At 39.7% G+C, this 18,875-nt stretch overlaps 1 protein-coding gene across 1 annotated transcript in view; it reads right to left on the bottom strand.

The window, feature by feature from the left end:
* Positions 1 to 18,875, bottom strand: part of LOC127416380 (hemicentin-1-like) — a 150,268-nt gene that overhangs the window by 49,927 nt on the left and 81,466 nt on the right. The window contains exons 40-46 of the mRNA XM_051655706.1: positions 18,478 to 18,601; positions 17,794 to 17,969; positions 17,092 to 17,188; positions 16,669 to 16,791; positions 2,364 to 2,519; positions 1,984 to 2,265; positions 1,576 to 1,743 (exon numbers count right to left, since the gene is read on the bottom strand). Of these exons, the coding sequence (XP_051511666.1) occupies positions 1,576 to 1,743; positions 1,984 to 2,265; positions 2,364 to 2,519; positions 16,669 to 16,791; positions 17,092 to 17,188; positions 17,794 to 17,969; positions 18,478 to 18,601 (1,126 nt within the window). The remainder of the gene's footprint in view (positions 1 to 1,575; positions 1,744 to 1,983; positions 2,266 to 2,363; positions 2,520 to 16,668; positions 16,792 to 17,091; positions 17,189 to 17,793; positions 17,970 to 18,477; positions 18,602 to 18,875) is intronic.

Here is an 18,875-nt window from a genome sequence, read left to right as displayed (position 1 = left end):
CGTTTGTTTACTGAAAAATAATTGCACATCTCAGAACGTCTGTCAAACTATCAGAATCAAGCATTCAAAAGCCCCATGGTATAAACCACAATATCAGACCAGCATGGAAAATGAATTCAAATAGTAGTGTGGCAGTTTTCAAGAACGGCTGCACAGAAAACAGAAAAAATAGCAGTAAATGAATAAACTTTAAGATTTATGAATTTTTGTCATGAGACAAATTCAGAACAGACATAATTCAGAAAACAAAAAAAAGTGGACTATACAGATATTCTAGTGGATATCTAGTTTACTTGCTACTAAGTGCCTCAGACAAAACTCTGATGCTGCTAGCTTTTTTTTTTCTCCCCTTTTCTCCCCGATTTCGAATGCCCAATTCCCAATTCCTTAAATCATCATGGTGGTGTAATGACTCGCCTTAATCCGGGTGGCAGAGGACGAATCTCAGTTGCCTCCGCTTCTGAGATCATCAATCCGTGCATCTTATCACGTGGCTTGTTGAGCATGTTACCCACGCACAACTCACCATGTGCCCCACCGAGAGCAAGAACCACATTATAGCGACCATGAGGAGGTTGCCCCATGTGACTCTACCCTCCCTAGCAATCGGGCCAATTTGGTTGCTTAAGAGACTTTGAACTCGCAACTCCAGGGGTGGTAGTCAGCATCTTTATTCGCTGAGCTACCCAGGCCCTGATGCTGCTAGCTTTTTAAACTTTGAGTGGTTCTTCCTCAAAAGTACTAGGTGTATCAACCTGGTACCTTCTTAACACAGCTCCAGGCGGATTGATAAAAAAACTGTGCTCTTACTTGTGGAAGTTTTGTAAAGCCAACCAATCTGATCTGATTTGGCCAGCATTTGCCATTTTTTGTGCAATATACATCAGGTGGTCAGTGAATGGACAATGGATGGTCCGAGGCAGTGCTGTCAGAGACTACTGTGTCCCAATCTCTAATACAGAGGGACAGAATTTTGTGGTCAGAAATAATATACAGCATCTATGAATGTGGTGTGACTGTGGCTCGCATTACTTCTCCTCTGTGGCCATTTTACTGAATGAAGCCATGATCAATAATGTGGTCACATGTTTATTCCTCCCCTCAGAATAACTGTTTTCAATATTATACTAGGAGCCCTTTACTAGGAGTTTTGATGATGTTTCCTGTACAGCTCCATGTCTGTGGCATCCCAGCTGAATAGCTCAGCACAGATTCATTTTCAATGTGGTTTACTTTACAGAGGTGACCTCTGGTAGTTTATGATGTCTGAGGTTACAATGATGGATGTACCTTATACTTGCTGTTGGCAGAGGATCAGTCTGTATTTACTCTGGAAGTCATTAATGGAGAGCCTTCACATGTTATGAGAACATCTGTCGCACTGTTTTTCTTTTTAATTATCTTTTGATCTGTGGTGTTTGGCCGCTTACTGAAACTATCTTGTTGCACCTTTTTCTGTTTGAGTTATTACACCTGGTTAACCTTATTACCTGGTCTCAGCAGAGATATACTGTATGGTGTAGACGTTTTGGACCAATCACAAGCCAAATACGGTCCAGAAGCAGAAATAAATACCTGAAATGACCCGAACAGAGCTGGACATGCTGATTGGTTGGCCGTCTTTGAGCCAGGTGATGGCTGGTGGTGGCATTCCAGAGGCTTCACAGGTAAGAACAACTGGGTTCTTCACAACGACACTCACATTCTCAGGCACCAATGTCTGTCCCATGATGGTGGGAGGAACTGAAGAGACACATATAAAATGTGAAAATTTGTGAATGACATCACAGAACCTCATTATATATAACATAAGTAACATTATTTCTCTAGTGATCTGAAGGACTGGTTTTAATTTTGCTGGTAAGATGAACAATAGAATTATGATAGAATAATGCTAATAACAAGCACCTATCATTCAATAGATTTTAAGATGTCTCAAATCACAAGCACTCTCTTTTCCTCTCTCTCTCTCGAACTTTTTACCATGTACATTGATGTCATATTTCCTATCAGTCTGTCCTGCCACATTGACAGCGATGCAGGTGTATCGTCCAGTGTCGGCCACCTGAGCATCCTGGATGTGTAACAATCTGCCCTCATTAAGTATTTGAGTCCTGCGGCTGGTGCTCAGAGGTCTGCCATCCTTCATCCATGTAATAGCAGGCCTGGGAACCCCATCAGCTTCACACTGTAGGGTAACATTTCCACCACGCGTCACTGTCTCCTCATCCTGACCCTGAGCTGAGGAGCTGATGGAGGGACGAGCTGTTTGGTGCAAAGGAAATAACAAACATAGTAGTAAAAGTGGGATTACGGGATCCTTTAGTGGTGCCTGTAGTATTGTGTGAGAGAGAATGAGGTACCATAAACTTGCAGGCTGTACTCTTTCATCACATTGCCGGCTGCACTGGAGGCCATACAGGTGTAAGAAGAAGCATCGCTTCTCTCAGTACTGGAGATCTGCAGCTGACGACCACCAGACAGAACACGCACCCGAGAGTCGCCCTTTAGCTCTGAGCCTGAGACATAGACGAGACACCTAGATTTATTTATTTTTTATTCGAAAAATACAATTACAAAAACCCACTCAAGACAGAGCTTCACATTACGAGGATGACATGGACATCCTTACATGTTAACATACACTACAAAAGTCACATCTAAAAAAATTTAAGTCCCTCTTCAGTTACTGGTTTAACTCCTAAAACTAATTTTTGTTAATCAAAATTACATATTTAAAAAAAAAAAATTCCATGAAAATAATCTCTTCATGCCTTAAATGGCTTAGATATCAATCTACACCTTTGCCTCATTTAGTATGCATGGATCTATGAATATGCAAATTAGTCCCCGTCTCCATCTCCACTCACCCAAGCACCGCTCGCCTGAAGCTCGGGCTACCTGCTCACCTTCAACTCTGTACACTGTAAAAGTACTAAACGCTACACGATGGCAAGTGGTAACATTGGAGTAATTCAGCCATATATGTTTGAACTAGAAACTGATTATGAAGAAGAGCGAATTGTACAGGGTCGCCTACAAGTCGAGGTATCACAATGGTAATGTATTTTATGTATTGCTTTCTACAACGTTAGAAACGTAAGTTACATAACAGTAATTTCCTGTCAGCATTTGACATGAATCATCATGTAACTTGGCATGCTAACATTGGCTAACTTTATCTAGCACACTGCAGATTTGTTGGACACAGTTAATGGATAAAACACAAGAAAAAGAAACTTACCGGTTGACCAACATGTTGGCTCATACTCGCTGTGTCCCCAGGATAAATTGATGGAACCGCGTTGGGCTTCAAAATAAGTTTAGTGGAAAACCCATCTATTTTTGGGTAAAATTTTCAAAACAGTTCTCTGGAAAATTACTACTGCATACCTGAGTTTTCTCTGGAAGTTTTGCTGGGACATTATGATTTTTCCAAATAAACTGCACCCATTTATTTCGTATTTTCAGATCCTTTGGTAATACATGAAGGCTCACCATTTGTCCTTTCGCAACTTTGCATCCAAAAACAGAACACGTCTTGCAAAATACCAATATGTAGCAACACCTGGCTTCTCCTGATACCCCTTGCTTCGCCGTAGCATATGCTATTGGTATGGAGAGCCCCACCCCACAAGTCGACGGGATTGGTTCCTTAGGTTTGTGACGTATGAAACCCTGGCTGTCTGAATCCATGTTTTTGAGACTGTCTTTGGTACACTGAGTTCCAAAGCGAAAATGCTTAGCCATGGCATTGACTGCTGATTTTACATATGGTATGTCTTCTCGCATATAAAAAAACACCATATGGACATGTAAACAAGGTTAAAAACTTGGTTTTCACTGGAGGGGGTCTTTAAGTTACAGTAAAATTATAATATAACGTTAGAAAAAAGAAAGGAGACACAAAAATAAAACGAGAAAAGAACAGATTTTAATAAGTACCTGTCTCCTTAAAATAGTGTAAAAAAGGGCTCCATGATTTAGTAAAAAGATCTGGTTTCTTTCTGATCCCAAATTGAATCTTTTCAAGTTTGAGGGCAAAAAGTAGATCCAAAACCCACTGACAATAGGATGGTGGAGATGGTTGCTTCCAATTAATAAGTATAAGTCATCTGGCCAACAGTGTGGAAAGTGCTATATTGTCAATTTCTAAAGCTGTTAATTTAATATTTTCTGGCAGAACACCAAATAAGGCTGTCAGGAGGTTGGGTCTTACCATAGCAAAATGTCTGAAAAACAGCTAAAACAAAATTCCCAAAATCTTTAATAATTTAGGACAAGACCAAAATGAATGACACAAAGAGGCTGGCTCTACAGCACATCGTTGGCAGGTGGGGTCAAGATGAGGAAATATTTTGCTGAGTTGGGCTTTAGACCAATGGACACAATGTACTACCTTAAACTGAATAAGGCAGTGCCTAGAATTAACTGAGGAACTGTATATTCTTTCTAAGATAGAGTCCCAAGTGTCACCATCCACTGTCATCTTCAAGTTATCCTCACAAAGAAACTTTAATGGCCCATTAAAAGGGGCTTGCTTTTTATTTATTAAACTGTAAATTCTAGAAATGGCACCCCTTATCCATTTATGCTGATCTATAATGCACTCGAGAATGCTGTTGGGTGGAATAGAGGGAAAATCAGAGAAATATTTACATGAAAATATTGGAATAAGTGTGAGTTAGGTAACTTAAATTTTTCTTTAAGTTGGTCAAATGAAACAAAGTTATTATCAATAAATAACTGACCAATTTTTACTAAGCCTTGTGCTCTCCAGGTATTAAAAGCCCCATCAGAAGATGAGGGTGAAAAAGATACATTGCCAAAGATGTGAGAAACTGGAGAGAGACACTTAAGCCATAGTGTTCTACAAAACTGAGATCAGATCCTCAAATAATGCTAAACCATAGGGTTCTTGATCAATATACTGAGAGTGGGAGGAATAGGGGAGTAAATAAAAGATGTTAATGTTGCTGGGGTACAAAATATAGCCTCCATTTGAACCCAGAGAGGTTTACACTGCTGGAGGTCATATTGTACCCAGTACAATACATTTCTACAATTGGGGGCCCAGTAATAAGTTTGAAAGTTTGGCAAAGCTAAGCCACCCAGCTCTTTCGGCTTCACAAGGTGTTTTTGTTTTATTCGCCTTTATAATTTATTATTCCAAATAATAGAAAAAATACTTTTTTCCAGGTTGGTAAAAAACTATTTAGGGATAAATATGGGTAAACATTGAAATAAATATTTAAAAAAAAATAATAATTTGAAAGAGGAAGGGATTTCCATGACAGAAACAAAGACATTGTGAGACTGAATAGAGGGATAATATTAGCTTTAAACAAATCAGCATGCCTGTGAGTCACTTGAACACCCAAATACCTAAATTGACTAGTAACAATTTTAAATGGGAAACCTGAATATGAGATTTTTAATGCAGCACAGTTCACCGGAAATAATTCACTCTTAGAGAGATTCAGCTTATACCCTGAAAAGGTACTAAATGAGTCCAATATTGAAAGAACATGGGAATTGAAACAAGGGGATTCGATAAAAATAAAGAAGATTATCAGCGTTTAAGAAATCTTTTGTTCTAGACCAGCATGAAACATACCTTGCACCTCTGTGTCGGCACGTAGTGCAATTGCCAAAGGTTCAATGGAAATTGTGAATAAAAGAGGAGAGAGGGGGTACCCCTGTCTTGTTCCCCGACATAGTGAAAAATAATCAGAGGTAATGTTATTTGTATGTACAGACGGTTTGGGAGTAGTATAAATAATTTTTATCCAAGAAATAAATTTGAGACCTATTCTGAATCTTTCCAAATCATTAATAAGACAGTCCCACTCAATACAGTCAAACGCTTTCTCAGAAGTGTACACATTTACATAAAATTGTTTAAACTGAGCATTTATCTCTTTTTAATCAAAAACAGTAGCTCCTGAAGGTAGTCTAAGTTGGGATATCAGACGAGACATCTCAGATTTATGAATCTGCACGTAAAAGCAAATTGACACTCTTCATAAAGTTTAGAGGAAGGATCTGAGGAATACTGATCATCAAAAGCTGCTATAGAGAGGGACAGTTCATCAAGGTGACTATTTTGCTTTCTATTGTTATGAGAAGAGTATGAGATTATTAAACCACACAGGTAGCATTTCAAACTTCCACAATTGTAGAATAAGCCATACCTGGTGTAGCATTAACTTCAATAAAATATGTTATATTGGAGGAAATAAATTTAACAAATTGTTTGTCAGTTAAAAGACTTGGATTATGTCACCATTGATGATTTATTGGTGGTGTCTGTGGAAATTGAAGCCCTACAACAACTGGAGAATGATCAGAAATTACTATACTTTCATATGAGCAATTCTGAAGATAAGGAAGAAGTTTCTGATCTATGAAAAAAAAATCAATTTGGGAAAAGGTCTGATGTTCATGAGAAAAAAAAAAGAATATTTCCTTGTACAACCTCAATTCCGAAAAAGTTGGGACAGTATGAAAAGTGCTAATAAAAACAAAAAGGAGTGATTTGTAAATTATATTCACCCTTTGCCATATTAAAACATTACAACTACACATTAAATGATGTTTTACCTTGTGAATTTCATAGTTTTTTTTTTAAATGTACAGTAATTTCAAATCAGATGATTGCAACACACTCCAAAAAAGTTGAGACAGGGGCAATTTAAGACTAATAACAATTTGACGAGTTGAAATAACAAGGCAATGTGAAACAGGAGATGTTAAACAGGTGAGGCAATTGTGTCATAATATTGTATACTGTATAAGGAGCCTCCAAAAACAGCCTAGTCTTTTCATGTAGTACATTCGGTGCAGAAGAACAAACAAATGCTATGCAAAATGACTTGAATCCAGAAAACCCAAACTTTTAACCCTGGAATTCCTCAACGTCATAAATTAAAAGATTCTGCTCTGCTAGGCATCAAGGAGTCTAGTTGAGGCCTGCCTTTGGATGATAAAATGTTCAAGGAAATTAACCATTCTGCTAAAACAGCATGATTTAAAAGAAAAGGGCCATTGGTCAGAGAGGCCCCTCAACCCACAGGACAGTGACATGGGGCAGACTCAGCATGACCTTCTGAACTTCCACACAGAGCTAAAGCAGGCTTCCTTGTGAGACCCTCATGTTTGCATGATTATGATACTAAGACATCTCATCTTAATCCAGGAACATTTCACACAAAGTCACAGTACTTCGATGAGTTAACCCTCTAAATGCACAGAATCCCTTTTTGCACTGAAATGTACACAATACCTTGCCTTGCTAGATCATTCTGAAAATGATGTGGTATGACCTATTGTCACTTTTATAACTGACAAATTAATGATTATAGCATGATGTACCTTTCAAAATATGTGTAGTGATTTGTAATCACTTATAACTGACAAATAAACCTTAATCTTGTATTATCCATGTTAAAACTAAAAAACTAATTAGTAGGAAGTTTTATCATGCATTATAACTGAATTATAACTGTAATTTAATAAGAATGTACAAGTGTTTGGTATGTAATTGATTGTCTCTTAAATTCCAGAATGATGGTGTGAAGTATTTTCGGGTTATTTGCAGTTATAGTTTTCTTATGAAACTCAAGATTAAAATGTTCAGTTTTTGAGCAGGAAACTTACAAACCTTGGAACAAAGGCCATAAATTAATTATTTGAGGTGAGGACACTTCGACCATGGGCCCTCTGAAAAGCCGCCTCTGCCTCTTTGGGGTGTGAACAAATCGAATGGGTTAAAAGACCATCCTGAATAACCCCCTTGAGTTCTCTCTTCTCTTGTTTCTTCACTTCCTCTGCAGCTCCTCATTCCTCCACGCCCTTGACATTGTGGCTTGCAGCCTCGCCCTGGCATCCCTCAAGTTCCATGCAATGTAGAAGTCCAGGAAGGCTCGGAATAAAGCTCAGAGGAAGCCCTTCTCTTCTCTGCACTACGACACACATGTGACGGGAGTGGCGAGTTTCCCTCACGGAAGGCCTCGCTTCAAAGCCCCGCCTCATCATCCCAGCAACAAACTATCCACAATCTTAACAGAGGTCCAAAACATAGACGGAAACACCAGAACTTTCTACAACAAGCCAAAGAAACAAGTAACGCAAGGAAACGCAAGTACATCTCCAGACTTTGCTGAAAGTGCTGGTGTCTCTTTAATATAATTCGAGTTACCCAATTGCAAATCGAGTTAGACTGAATTAAGTATCAATGGTTCTCAAGGCATTGTCTACAGACTCCGTAAAGTTCATTTTCTCTGTATAGATCATTTCCAGTCAAGCTACTCGATTCACTTTACTCACCAACCTGTTTCATGTTTGTATGTGTTAGATTAGTTTTATGTTTAGATTAGCAATAAAGTCTTGTTTGTATTCAAAGATAATTTGACTGTGGTATATTTTGATAATCTCGTGACTTGATTTTTTCAAAGATCCAGCCCTAAAGCTATACCTAAAATATTTGTGATATTATTTTCAATAAGCCATGAAAATAATATTACTCCAATAATTGAATTAATCATAATTCCCTTCTTAAAGCTAATTCCTTACAATAGAACTTGTGAGCGGATACGAGACGTATTATTACGATTTTAATGGTGGAGAATTTTATTCAGACAAATAATCTAATTTTTGTCCTTTATCTTTCTTATAATGTTGTCGAAAACGACGAATTCCATTACTAAATTTCCCTACATTAATGACGTAGACATACAGACAGCTTAATTAAATTCCTAACACACATATTGTTCCCTTAATTAATGATGGAGGTGCCACGTGATGCCATGCGAGGGTCGGACAAGTAAACGGCGAGCTCTGCACACTTTGCTAGTTTTTAATTATTTTTATGTCATAAAACGGTGAGATTCGATATGCTCTGCTACATATTTGTTCTTTTAAGTCAATATGGCAAAGAATTCAAAATCCTCAGGCTCTGGAGATATTAAAAGACACTTATGTGCTCAAGCTGATACCTCTGACAAGGACACAGATCAGAGACTCAGTTTGGACTGTGCAGTGGGAGAAATCCAGTGGCAACTGGCAAGCATGTCTGTGATGCTGATGAAAGTTGTTGCTGACTTAGAGGATCTTGCTGTAATACGTTGATCGATTACTGTGATGGAAACAAAATTCTCTGAGTTGGTTACAAGAATCGGGGAGGTCGAGAGGCGGATCGATTATCTGTAGTCATCGGAGAGGGAATTAGCTGCTAATCCGCTAGCGACCAAGATAGACTTGCAACGCATTTTAGAAAAACTGGAGGATTTGGATAATCGTAGCCGGCAAAACAATGTCCGAATTGTTGGAATTCCTGAGCATGAAGAAGGTTGAGATATGTCGAAATTCCTGGACGAGCTCTTCCCGAGTCTGCTCAACATAACAGGCCACAAGCTGGAAATCGAGCGAGCTCACAGAGTCCCAGCTCATAGGTCAGCTGAGGGAGACAGGCACTGGCCTAATTCTGGCCTAATTTCTGAGATCATACGATTAAGATCTTGTGTTGCGCGAGGAAAGGAGCAAAGGAAAGCTTTCTTGGAAGAATCACAGCATTTTCTTGTTCCCAGACTTTGCGAATTCGATGAGAGAAATGTGATAGATTCAAGGAATGCAAGTAACTCTTACATCAACGGAAGATCGCGTTTACACTGATGTTTCTGGCCAAACTGAGAATAGATACTAAGGATGGCCGCAAAATATTTACATGCCATCAGCAAGCATTGTCTTTCATAGAGACAATGGGGTGAGTAAACCATTTGGTGATTTTCATGTGGCCCCCGAGTGAGTTGACTCGCTGAGCATACATTCAACTGTCTGAGGAAGCTGGGCATCATTTTGTTTCTTTGTGTGTTGGTTCCACCTAGCAGCTGGAGTTTGTCTTGTGTAGTAATACTCCTTCAAGAAACTCTTGCATCGACGGAGGATCGCTTTGCACTGATGTTTCTGGCCAAATTAAGAATAGATACTAAGGATGGCCACAAAATATTTACATGCCCACAACAAGCGATGTCTTTCATAAAATCAAGGGACTGAGAAATTCATGGTGTGTTTCTCACGTGCCTCCAAGTGAATTAACTCGCTGAGCATACACTCGACTGTCCGAGGAAGCTGGGCGCCTTTTTTGTTTCTTTTTGTGCTGGTCCTGCCTAGCGGCTGGAGTTTGTTTTGTGGAATAACACTCCTTCGGGACAGTTGTGGATGAATCTGCTAGTTCTTTGTGTTTATGCCTCCTATGGGCTGGAGTTTGTTTCATGGAGTATTTTTTGCAGGACATTGGAAGGATTAGGTAATCTGCTGCACTCATGAACAGCCAGCCCATTGAACATTCATTGACTGTCTGCTTTTATTTATTTATTTTTTTGCTGGAATTTGTTTTGTGGAGGAACACACCTTTGAGACAGTTTTGTGAATGAATCTACATGTTCTTTGTGTTTATTCTGCCTATTGGCTGGAGTTTGTTTTATAGATTATTTTCTGTTATGTAATTCTGTTTCACAAAATTTGTATAGAAACACCGGACTTGAGCAATCCGATGGCAAAGTTGTCGCAGGGACTCTCGTAGGCATACATGGACTGTTTGAGTTTAGAGGGATGGATGCCGGTTGGCGCTGTCGTGCGCGGGGTTAATGTGCACGTTCTTCTTTTTTCTGTTTGTTTGGTTCGGGGGGGGTGTCTGGGGTTTGATTGTTGCACTAATGGGGAATGTGGTATTTATAATTTTATTTTTTGACACACAATATGTTTTTTCTAATAGGTCAAAATGTCAAATGTTAGTATGAGTGGATTGTCTCTCTCCACATGGAATGTGAATGGGTTGGGGCATCCCATGAAAAGAAGAAAAGTTATTTCTTTTCTTAAACGTAAGAAATATGATATTGTGTTTCTTCAAGAAACGCATCGTTCTCCGCAGGAAGCTGAAAAATTTGGGAAGATATGGGGTGGACATATTTTCTTTAGTGCTGGCTCAAGTAAGAGCAGGGGAGTCATTACACTGATAAGTAAACCTCTACAATTCAAATGTCTCAAACAGATTAAAGATCAATTAAGAAGAGTCATTATTGTTTTAGCAGAAATTCAGGGGCAAAGGTCGATTCTGGCTAAAGTTTATGCACCTAACGTTGATGATCAGGGCTTTTTTATAGTTCTTGAAGGGATGTTGCAAACAGCTGGCACCCCTCATGATATAATACTGGGAGGAGACTTTAATCTTTTGATGGACTCAGTCCTTGATCATAGTGAAGCAAAAGTATGTAAGTCCCCTAGAACAACACTGACGCTTCACAGAATGTGTAAAAATCTTGGTTTTACAGATATTTGGAGACTTCTGAGCCCATCTGGTAGGGACTATACATTTTTTTCCATTAGTCCATAAGATTTACTCTAGAATAGATTTTTTTTTATATATCTAAGTCCCTCATTTCATCGGTTGTTGATTGCTCAATTGGAATCATCTTAGTCTAAGATCATGCCCTGGTGAGTTTAGAGGTGTTGCCACATATGGAGAAAAAAAAATCATATAGTTGCCACTTTAATGTATCCCTTTTGCAAAATTCTGATTTACAACAAATGTTAAAGGCTGAAATAAATGTTTATATGGAGACCAACTGGTCCTCAGTATCTTCTGTGGGTGTGGCTTGGGAGGCATTTAAGGTGGTTCTTAGGGGCTGGATCATACAGTATGCCTCATTCACCAAAAAATCCAAAGCACGAGAACTCATGGAGTTGGAAGGGAATATTAAAAGTGCTGAAGCAGAGCTGAAGCACCGAATGTCTTCTAATGGCCTCCGAGAATTGACCCGATTGAAATACAGATATAATACTATTTTGTCACGGAAGGTGGAGTTTTGGTTATTCGAGGTGGGACAGTCATACTTTGAGTAGGGGGACAAGGCAGGAAGACTTTTGGCTGGATATATGGGGCAGAGAGTGTCTTTTTCTACCATTCCCACAAATCTGCTGGTGGTGAAATATTTACATCGGCCATTGATACTGGTAATGCTTTTGGGGAGTTCTATCTTGATCTTTATAGTTCCACATCTTCGTCTACTGATGAGGATATTAGAAACTTTGTGGAACCATTAGAACTCCCTGGATTGACGACTGAGGGGAAAAATTCTCTTGGTTCTGGGATAACCTTGGAGGAGCTTGACGAGGTAATTAAGGCCCCGCCTACAGGCAAGGCTCCGGGGCCAGATGGCTTTGCCGCTGAATTTTTTAGATCTTATGCTACAGAACAGGCTCCACTTTTGTTAGAAGTTTATACAGAATCATTAAAGAATGGAAAACTTCCGCCAACTATGACACAAGCCCAGATAAGTCTGATTCTTAAAAAGGACAAAGGTCCAAGCGAGTGTAAGAGTTACCATCCAATTTCCCTGATCCAGCTAGATGTTAAAATATTGTCAAAAATTTTGGCTAACCGATTAAGTTATGACAACTCTTATACATATAGATCGGGGGGGTTTATTCGGGGCTGCAACTCCGTGTCAATATCATGTGCTCAGTGGCGAATGATCAGACTCCGGTCGCTGCCATCTCACTTGATGCCGAAAAGGTGTTTGATATGGTAGAATGGGATTATCTTTTTAAGATTTTGGAAATATATGGGTTCGGGAATATTTTTATTGGACGGATTAAGTTACTTTCTAGACACCCGGTAGTGGTGGTACAAACAAATGGATTAATTTCAGATTATTTTACTCTGGATAGGGGCACCCGACAGGATTGCCCTCTTTCCCCATTTGTCCTGCCCTGGAACCATTAGCAGCCGCGATAAGAAAGGAGGATGATTTTCCAGGGGTAGTGGTGGGAGGTATGGCGCATAAGCTTTTGCTTTACGCAGGTGATATTTTATTATTCGTCTCCAACCCTACTAGATCTATGCCTTGCCTCCACAGAATTATCAATTCCATATCTAAATTCTCAGGATACAGAGTTAATTGGTTTAAATCCGAAGCTTTGATTCTGACAGCGTACTGCCCGGTAACGGCTTTTCAGCCAGGCGCCTTTCTGTGGCCCAAACAGGGCATTAAGTATTTGGGTATTTTATTCTCAGCAAATTTGTGTGATTTAGTTAGAATTAATTTTGACCCTTTAATAAAAAGGTTTTCGAGTGATGTGGACAGTTGGGCTTCACTACATTTATCTATGATTGGGAAAGTTAATGTTATAAAAATGAATTTTATTCCAAAATTCAACAACCTACTACAGTCTCTCCCCATTGAAATTCCCCTCTTTTATTTTAAACAATTTGATAGTATAGCTAAATCCTTTATCTGGAATGGTAAATGTCAGCGGATGCATTCTAACAAGTTACACAGGCCAACTGACAAAGGTGGGTTAGGTCTCCCCAAGATTTTGTTTTACTATTATTCTTTTGGTCTCCCAGGACATTTGGCGCATTGGTCGCTTCCAACTCAGAGAGCTCCTCCCTGGCTCTTTATTGAACAGGAGGTCCTTGCCCCTATCTTGCCATTGCAAAGTCTTTCTACCAAGCTGCCTGGAGAAGTAAATATACATCACATTATCTCGCACATGCAGTTAGTGTGGACAAAAGTTTCCTGTGTGTTCAATTCAGACATTTACCTGAACATTGCTGCAAGTATTTGGTTAAACCCTAAATTGTGTATTAACAAATCCCCTTTTTGCTGGACAGAATGGATTGAGAAGGGAGTTGCTATGCTGGGTGACCTGTATGAAAACTGAGCATTGAGGTCCTTTGAAAATATTATACAGTGGTTTGGGATTCCCAGATCTCAATTCTTCAGGTACTTACAGCTGCGCCATCTACTTTGTACCACCTTTGGGTGTAGTACTCAGCCCCCTAAAGTGGCAGACACTCTTGAGATGGTACTTGCGGCTTTTGGAAAGGGTCACAAGGCTTCAGCGTACTATTCCTGGCTAATTCAGAGTCTAGGGGATGGGGTTTTAACATCTCTTAAGAAGTTATGGGAGAGAGACTGTAGACTTTAGTACTGAAGGATGAAGAATGGGGTAGGATTTTAAAAAATGTCAAGTCTATGTCTAGGGATGCAAGAGTGCGCCTCATTCAGTTTAAGATTCTGCATCGTTTTTATTGGACTCCCTCTAGATTGTATAGGCTTGGCCTTAAAGACACACCTACTTGCTGGCGATGCCAGTTGGAGGACGGGGACATAGCCCACGTTTTTTGGTACTGTACTAAGATTCAAGAGTTTTGGTGATGGCATATATTGATGAAAGTTGATTCCATGTTTTCATGTGCTGTTTGTGTTGAATTGAGTTTGGAATCACTAAAAATTCTTAATGACTCCAAAAAATAAAATAATTAATGATGGAGGTGCGCGGGCACTTTAATCATACCACGTATACTTATACAACCAAAAATGTTCCTACATTCAAGAGCAAGGATCGTTCAAGACTTGTCATTTTGCCAACAGATGCTTAAACAAATAATCCAGAACTTTCAGAACAATGTTCCCCAAAGACAAATTGGAAGGAGTTAGGGCATTTCACCCTCTACAGTGCACAATATAGTTAAAATATTCAAGGAATCTGGTCAAATCTTGGTGCATAAAGGGCAAGATGAAAACCATTTCTGAATGCGCTTGATCTCTTATCCCTCAGACGTCACGGTCTTAAAAAATTGCATACATCTGTAATGGATATCATGAACATGGGCTTGGAATAACTTTAGTAAACCTTTGTTAGTCAACACCACTCGCCGCTGCATCCACAGATGCAAGTTAAGACTTTACTATGCAAAGCAGATGCCCTACATCAACACTGTCAAGAAGCGCTGCCAACTTCTCTGGACTCGGTCTCATCTTAGATGGAAAGTTGAACAGTGGAACTGTGTTTTTTGGTCTGAAGTTTTTGAAAAAGAAAGCCGTCGTGTTATCCAGGACAAAGAGGAAAAGGGCCATCCAAGCTGTGTCCAAAACCCGGCATACATTGTACCCATTTACTCAAGCGGGTAGTAGGCACTGTCTCACAAAATCCATTGCCGCTGTCGGAGTGTCAAACTTGTGTTTGACACCATTCTGCCTGATTCTGAAACTGGCAAGACCCTTCAACCCATACTTCACCTCAGACAAAGTCCTCAGCAGTCATTTCACCTCATAATAGGCAGCTTGCTTCTTGGCAATTTCAGGAGGAAAATCCAGAAATATGTCCTTGAATTTGAGCTGTTTAGCCTGGCTCACCTTTCGCAGAATATCCTCCTTAACATCATAATGATGAAAACAAATCATGAAAGCACAGGGTCAGCTACCTTCTGCTGGTTTCAGTGCGAGTGTACGATGGGCACAGGTAGGTTGAATATGTCAGCCAATGCTTCTGCCATGAACTTCGTTTGTTGTGGACCTTCCAGACCTTCTGGGATTCCCACCAGACGGAGGTTACTTTTCCAGGAATGGCACTCTAAATTGATGCATTTAGTTGTAATGCAGTTACCTCCTTCTGATGAGAAGCAACAGTAGGCTCAAGTGAGTGCAGACTGGTGGTGCTTCTCAATCTGAAGACTGCAGCCTCGTTAGGCTGGATATCTCTGCTGCCATGTCATCAAGCACCATCAAAGTCTGTCTCAATTGTGAGGACACTTGGAAGGCAGCCTCAATTCGCTGCCTTCTTTTGCCATATTTTGGAGGATGCATCAGTGTATTTGTTAAAACAATTAAGAGATAAAGGACATATTTTTTGTTTTCTGAAGTATATGGGTTTTCTAAACAAAGTAAAATATCACATGGTTCTAAGAATATGGTTTGTCATGTGCACTTACTTCACCGTCTCATTCTAGTACTGAATGCTGAGGAGGAGTCTAGCCTACAGCCTCCGAAGAACTGTTCTAGGAAAAACACAGCCTAACTAGGCTGCAGCCTTCCGTTTGAGAAGCACCCTGGTTGTCCAATCCAAAGCAGCAGTCTCTAGGCTAGTTATGTGCTCACCTTGGGTTTTAACATCTGATATCAAGGATGAGAGTGCATTATGAATTTCTTCTTGAATTGAGGAAATTTAACCTCGAATTACAGCGGCGTGTGCATAAAAGTTTTCATAAATTCCACTCTTCACCGTTTTAATGGCAGCCATAATCGCAACACTCTCAGGCGAGTTTGGTTTGTCACACTTAGCCGATTCTGACGAACGTTCATTAGCAGCGACCAGATCAGCCTTCTTTCAATGTTGGGCTTTTGTAGACATGGTATCAACCCGGATAAATGCAAAAAAAAAATCAGGTACAGCTGTTGTAAAAATCGTCTATGATTGTGTAAGACACAAAAGATAACACTGTATCTAGTATTGACGCAAATTTTAAAGGATGGTTTGTAGAGCACCCGACTTTAAGATCTCACATGGCAGATGCTAAACCAGAAGTCCAAGACACCTAGATTTTTTTAATTCACTCAAGAAAATGCGAGAGATGCTTGCCTGAGCAGAAGTTGGGCGGGACAAGTTATGAACAAAGTTTAAAACCTAAAGTTAGGGGTTTGTCAAATCCCTAACCCTAAGCATGACCAATAGAAATAGTAATGCTTACATTAGCACTTAGCCCTAGTTAAAACAGATGGAGTAGGAGGCTGAAGTTGATGATAAATGTAGCAAGGATGGTCATGATTATAAAGTTATAAGGATTTGGAAGATGGTGATGAAAACAGTGAAGATAAGCCTTACCCTCTTTCTTCCAGGTGAGACTGGGAGGAGGGATCCCACTGGATTCACATACAAGCATGATGAGGCTGCCCTCAATCACAGTCAGAGGAGACACCTCATCAGATCCACGGATACTGGGAGGAACTGGGAAAAAGGGAGTGTATTATAAGTTTACAAAAAGAGGGAGAGAGGCAAACAATTTGGTGTGCACTGCAGTTACTTTAAAACAGGTCATAGATGAGATCATGCTTCATCCATCCTAGATTTCACACACACAGGGGTGGGGGGAATTTAATACAGTGGGTCATCACTGTACTACTGACAACACCACCCAAAATCCCTGTTAGAATATATAATATGTAAAGCAATGACAATGTGGTAGCCAGCAACATGGTACATTAGCCTGTAATGTCTGACATACAGTAGAAAACAATTTGCACTCACCCCACACATTCAGGTTATAGTTCTTCTCTGTTTTTCCTGCCACATTGGTAGCCTCACATGTATACCTGCCTGTGTCCTGGACCTGTACACTGTTTATCTGTCAATAGAAAACCATTACCAAAATCAAAACATTACCATCAATGTCATGCTCTGTAAACTAGAAAAACAATCCAACAAATTCCTTCCTTGTCACTGTATCACACTATTTTGTTTTCCTTTTTAACCAAAAATTATGCAAAATCTAATTCAATAACTTTTTTATATAAGTTTTTGCAGAAAATGTGTGTGGTGTTTGCCAGTAGAAAACCTTGTTTACTGGTCCAAGTCAAAAGACTCAAGTCTTTAAGATATAATGGTTCCTTGATATGGCCTGGGTCACTTCTTCAATGTAAGTCAATGTGATGTTTTCGCCTGTTTTATTGTCCAAAAATATTAAGTCCAATGTCTGAAAAGTAATAGCACACCTCTCCTCAACACGCCTCTTGATTCGTGGTGCCATTCATGTTCGTATAACAAATGGTGTGGGGATGAGTTATGCGCCAAAGTTTAATACTTCGGTTTAGGGGTTTGTTCAAACCCCTAACTCTAAGAATGAGCAATATTACACTAACATGAAGCTTCAAGTCACCATGAAGCTACTGAAGCAGTCGTGTAGCAATTACATGCTGATGTAGCAATTACATGCTGGTTGATGTGTTGTACCTTAAGCAAACTGCTGTCTTCTGATAGGCTCAGTCCTGGCTTTCTAAAGAGTGGTCGACTGTCTTTCCGCCAGCTCAGTGTAGGCGGAGGGATGGCATCACTTTGACAATGCAGCTGCACTGTCTGACCAATCAAAACTGTGTTGTTCACCTCCTGACCCATGATGTTGGGTGGCACTGGGGGACACAAGCACACACACATATAAACATAAATATTTCTTTATCTGAAATCTGAAAGCAGTATGATCTCTTATATTCATTAAACACTGGCATGATTCGCCAGTCTGGCCATGTGTCCAGACACATGCACTAATCCAAACCTTTCCTAGACACAAAGTGTTTATTAATGGTTCACAAATGACTACCATAGCTATTCAGTCTGCTTTTCAGCACAGTCAACCTTACGTCATGCTATAAAACAGGGAATTGAGCTAAAAAAAAACTTCTTGACATACTGACATGACAAATTAGAAATTATTCACTCTTCATGTGAAAGAGATTTTTGACAAGATTCTTATTGATGCTAATCACATACATGCATTTCCAATCATCAACTTGTTTTTCTGTGTGAATGATAAGCAGTCAGCATATGAATTAAGACTCGAAACAACTGGAATTATTTACATGCAAACAAGCCTAACCAAAATTTCACTGGGTTTGAAGTGAGAGAGTTTTCTGGGCTCACCGTACACATGCAGATCATAGTCTCTGTGATTTTCTCCACCTGCATTCACAGCCACACAGGTGTAATGACCAGTGTCACTGACCTGTGCGCTAAGGAACGTCAATACCCTGCCACCTGACAATACCTAAAAGAGAGAAATTTGAACACTGAATTAAACTGGTTAAAACTTGTAATTATCTTGCTGAAGAGACCAGCTTGAGTATGAATTCCCATGCATTTGCAAACTAGTTGATGCTAATTAGTGCTTGTTTAAAGCTAGTTTAGTTGGTGAACCAGCACAGCAATCTTGCTTGTATGGTTAAGCTGGTTGTCCAGCAAAGCTGGTGGAGCTGAGTGCAATAAATATGGATATGTACACATTACAGTATCCAAACCCCCACTCTACCACCAACACACAC

The sequence above is a fragment of the Myxocyprinus asiaticus genome, chromosome 25, assembly GCF_019703515.2.
Source record: "Myxocyprinus asiaticus isolate MX2 ecotype Aquarium Trade chromosome 25, UBuf_Myxa_2, whole genome shotgun sequence".
In the NCBI taxonomy this organism is placed as follows: domain Eukaryota; kingdom Metazoa; phylum Chordata; class Actinopteri; order Cypriniformes; family Catostomidae; genus Myxocyprinus; species Myxocyprinus asiaticus.
This window is presented reverse-complemented; position numbering and strand designations above follow the sequence as displayed.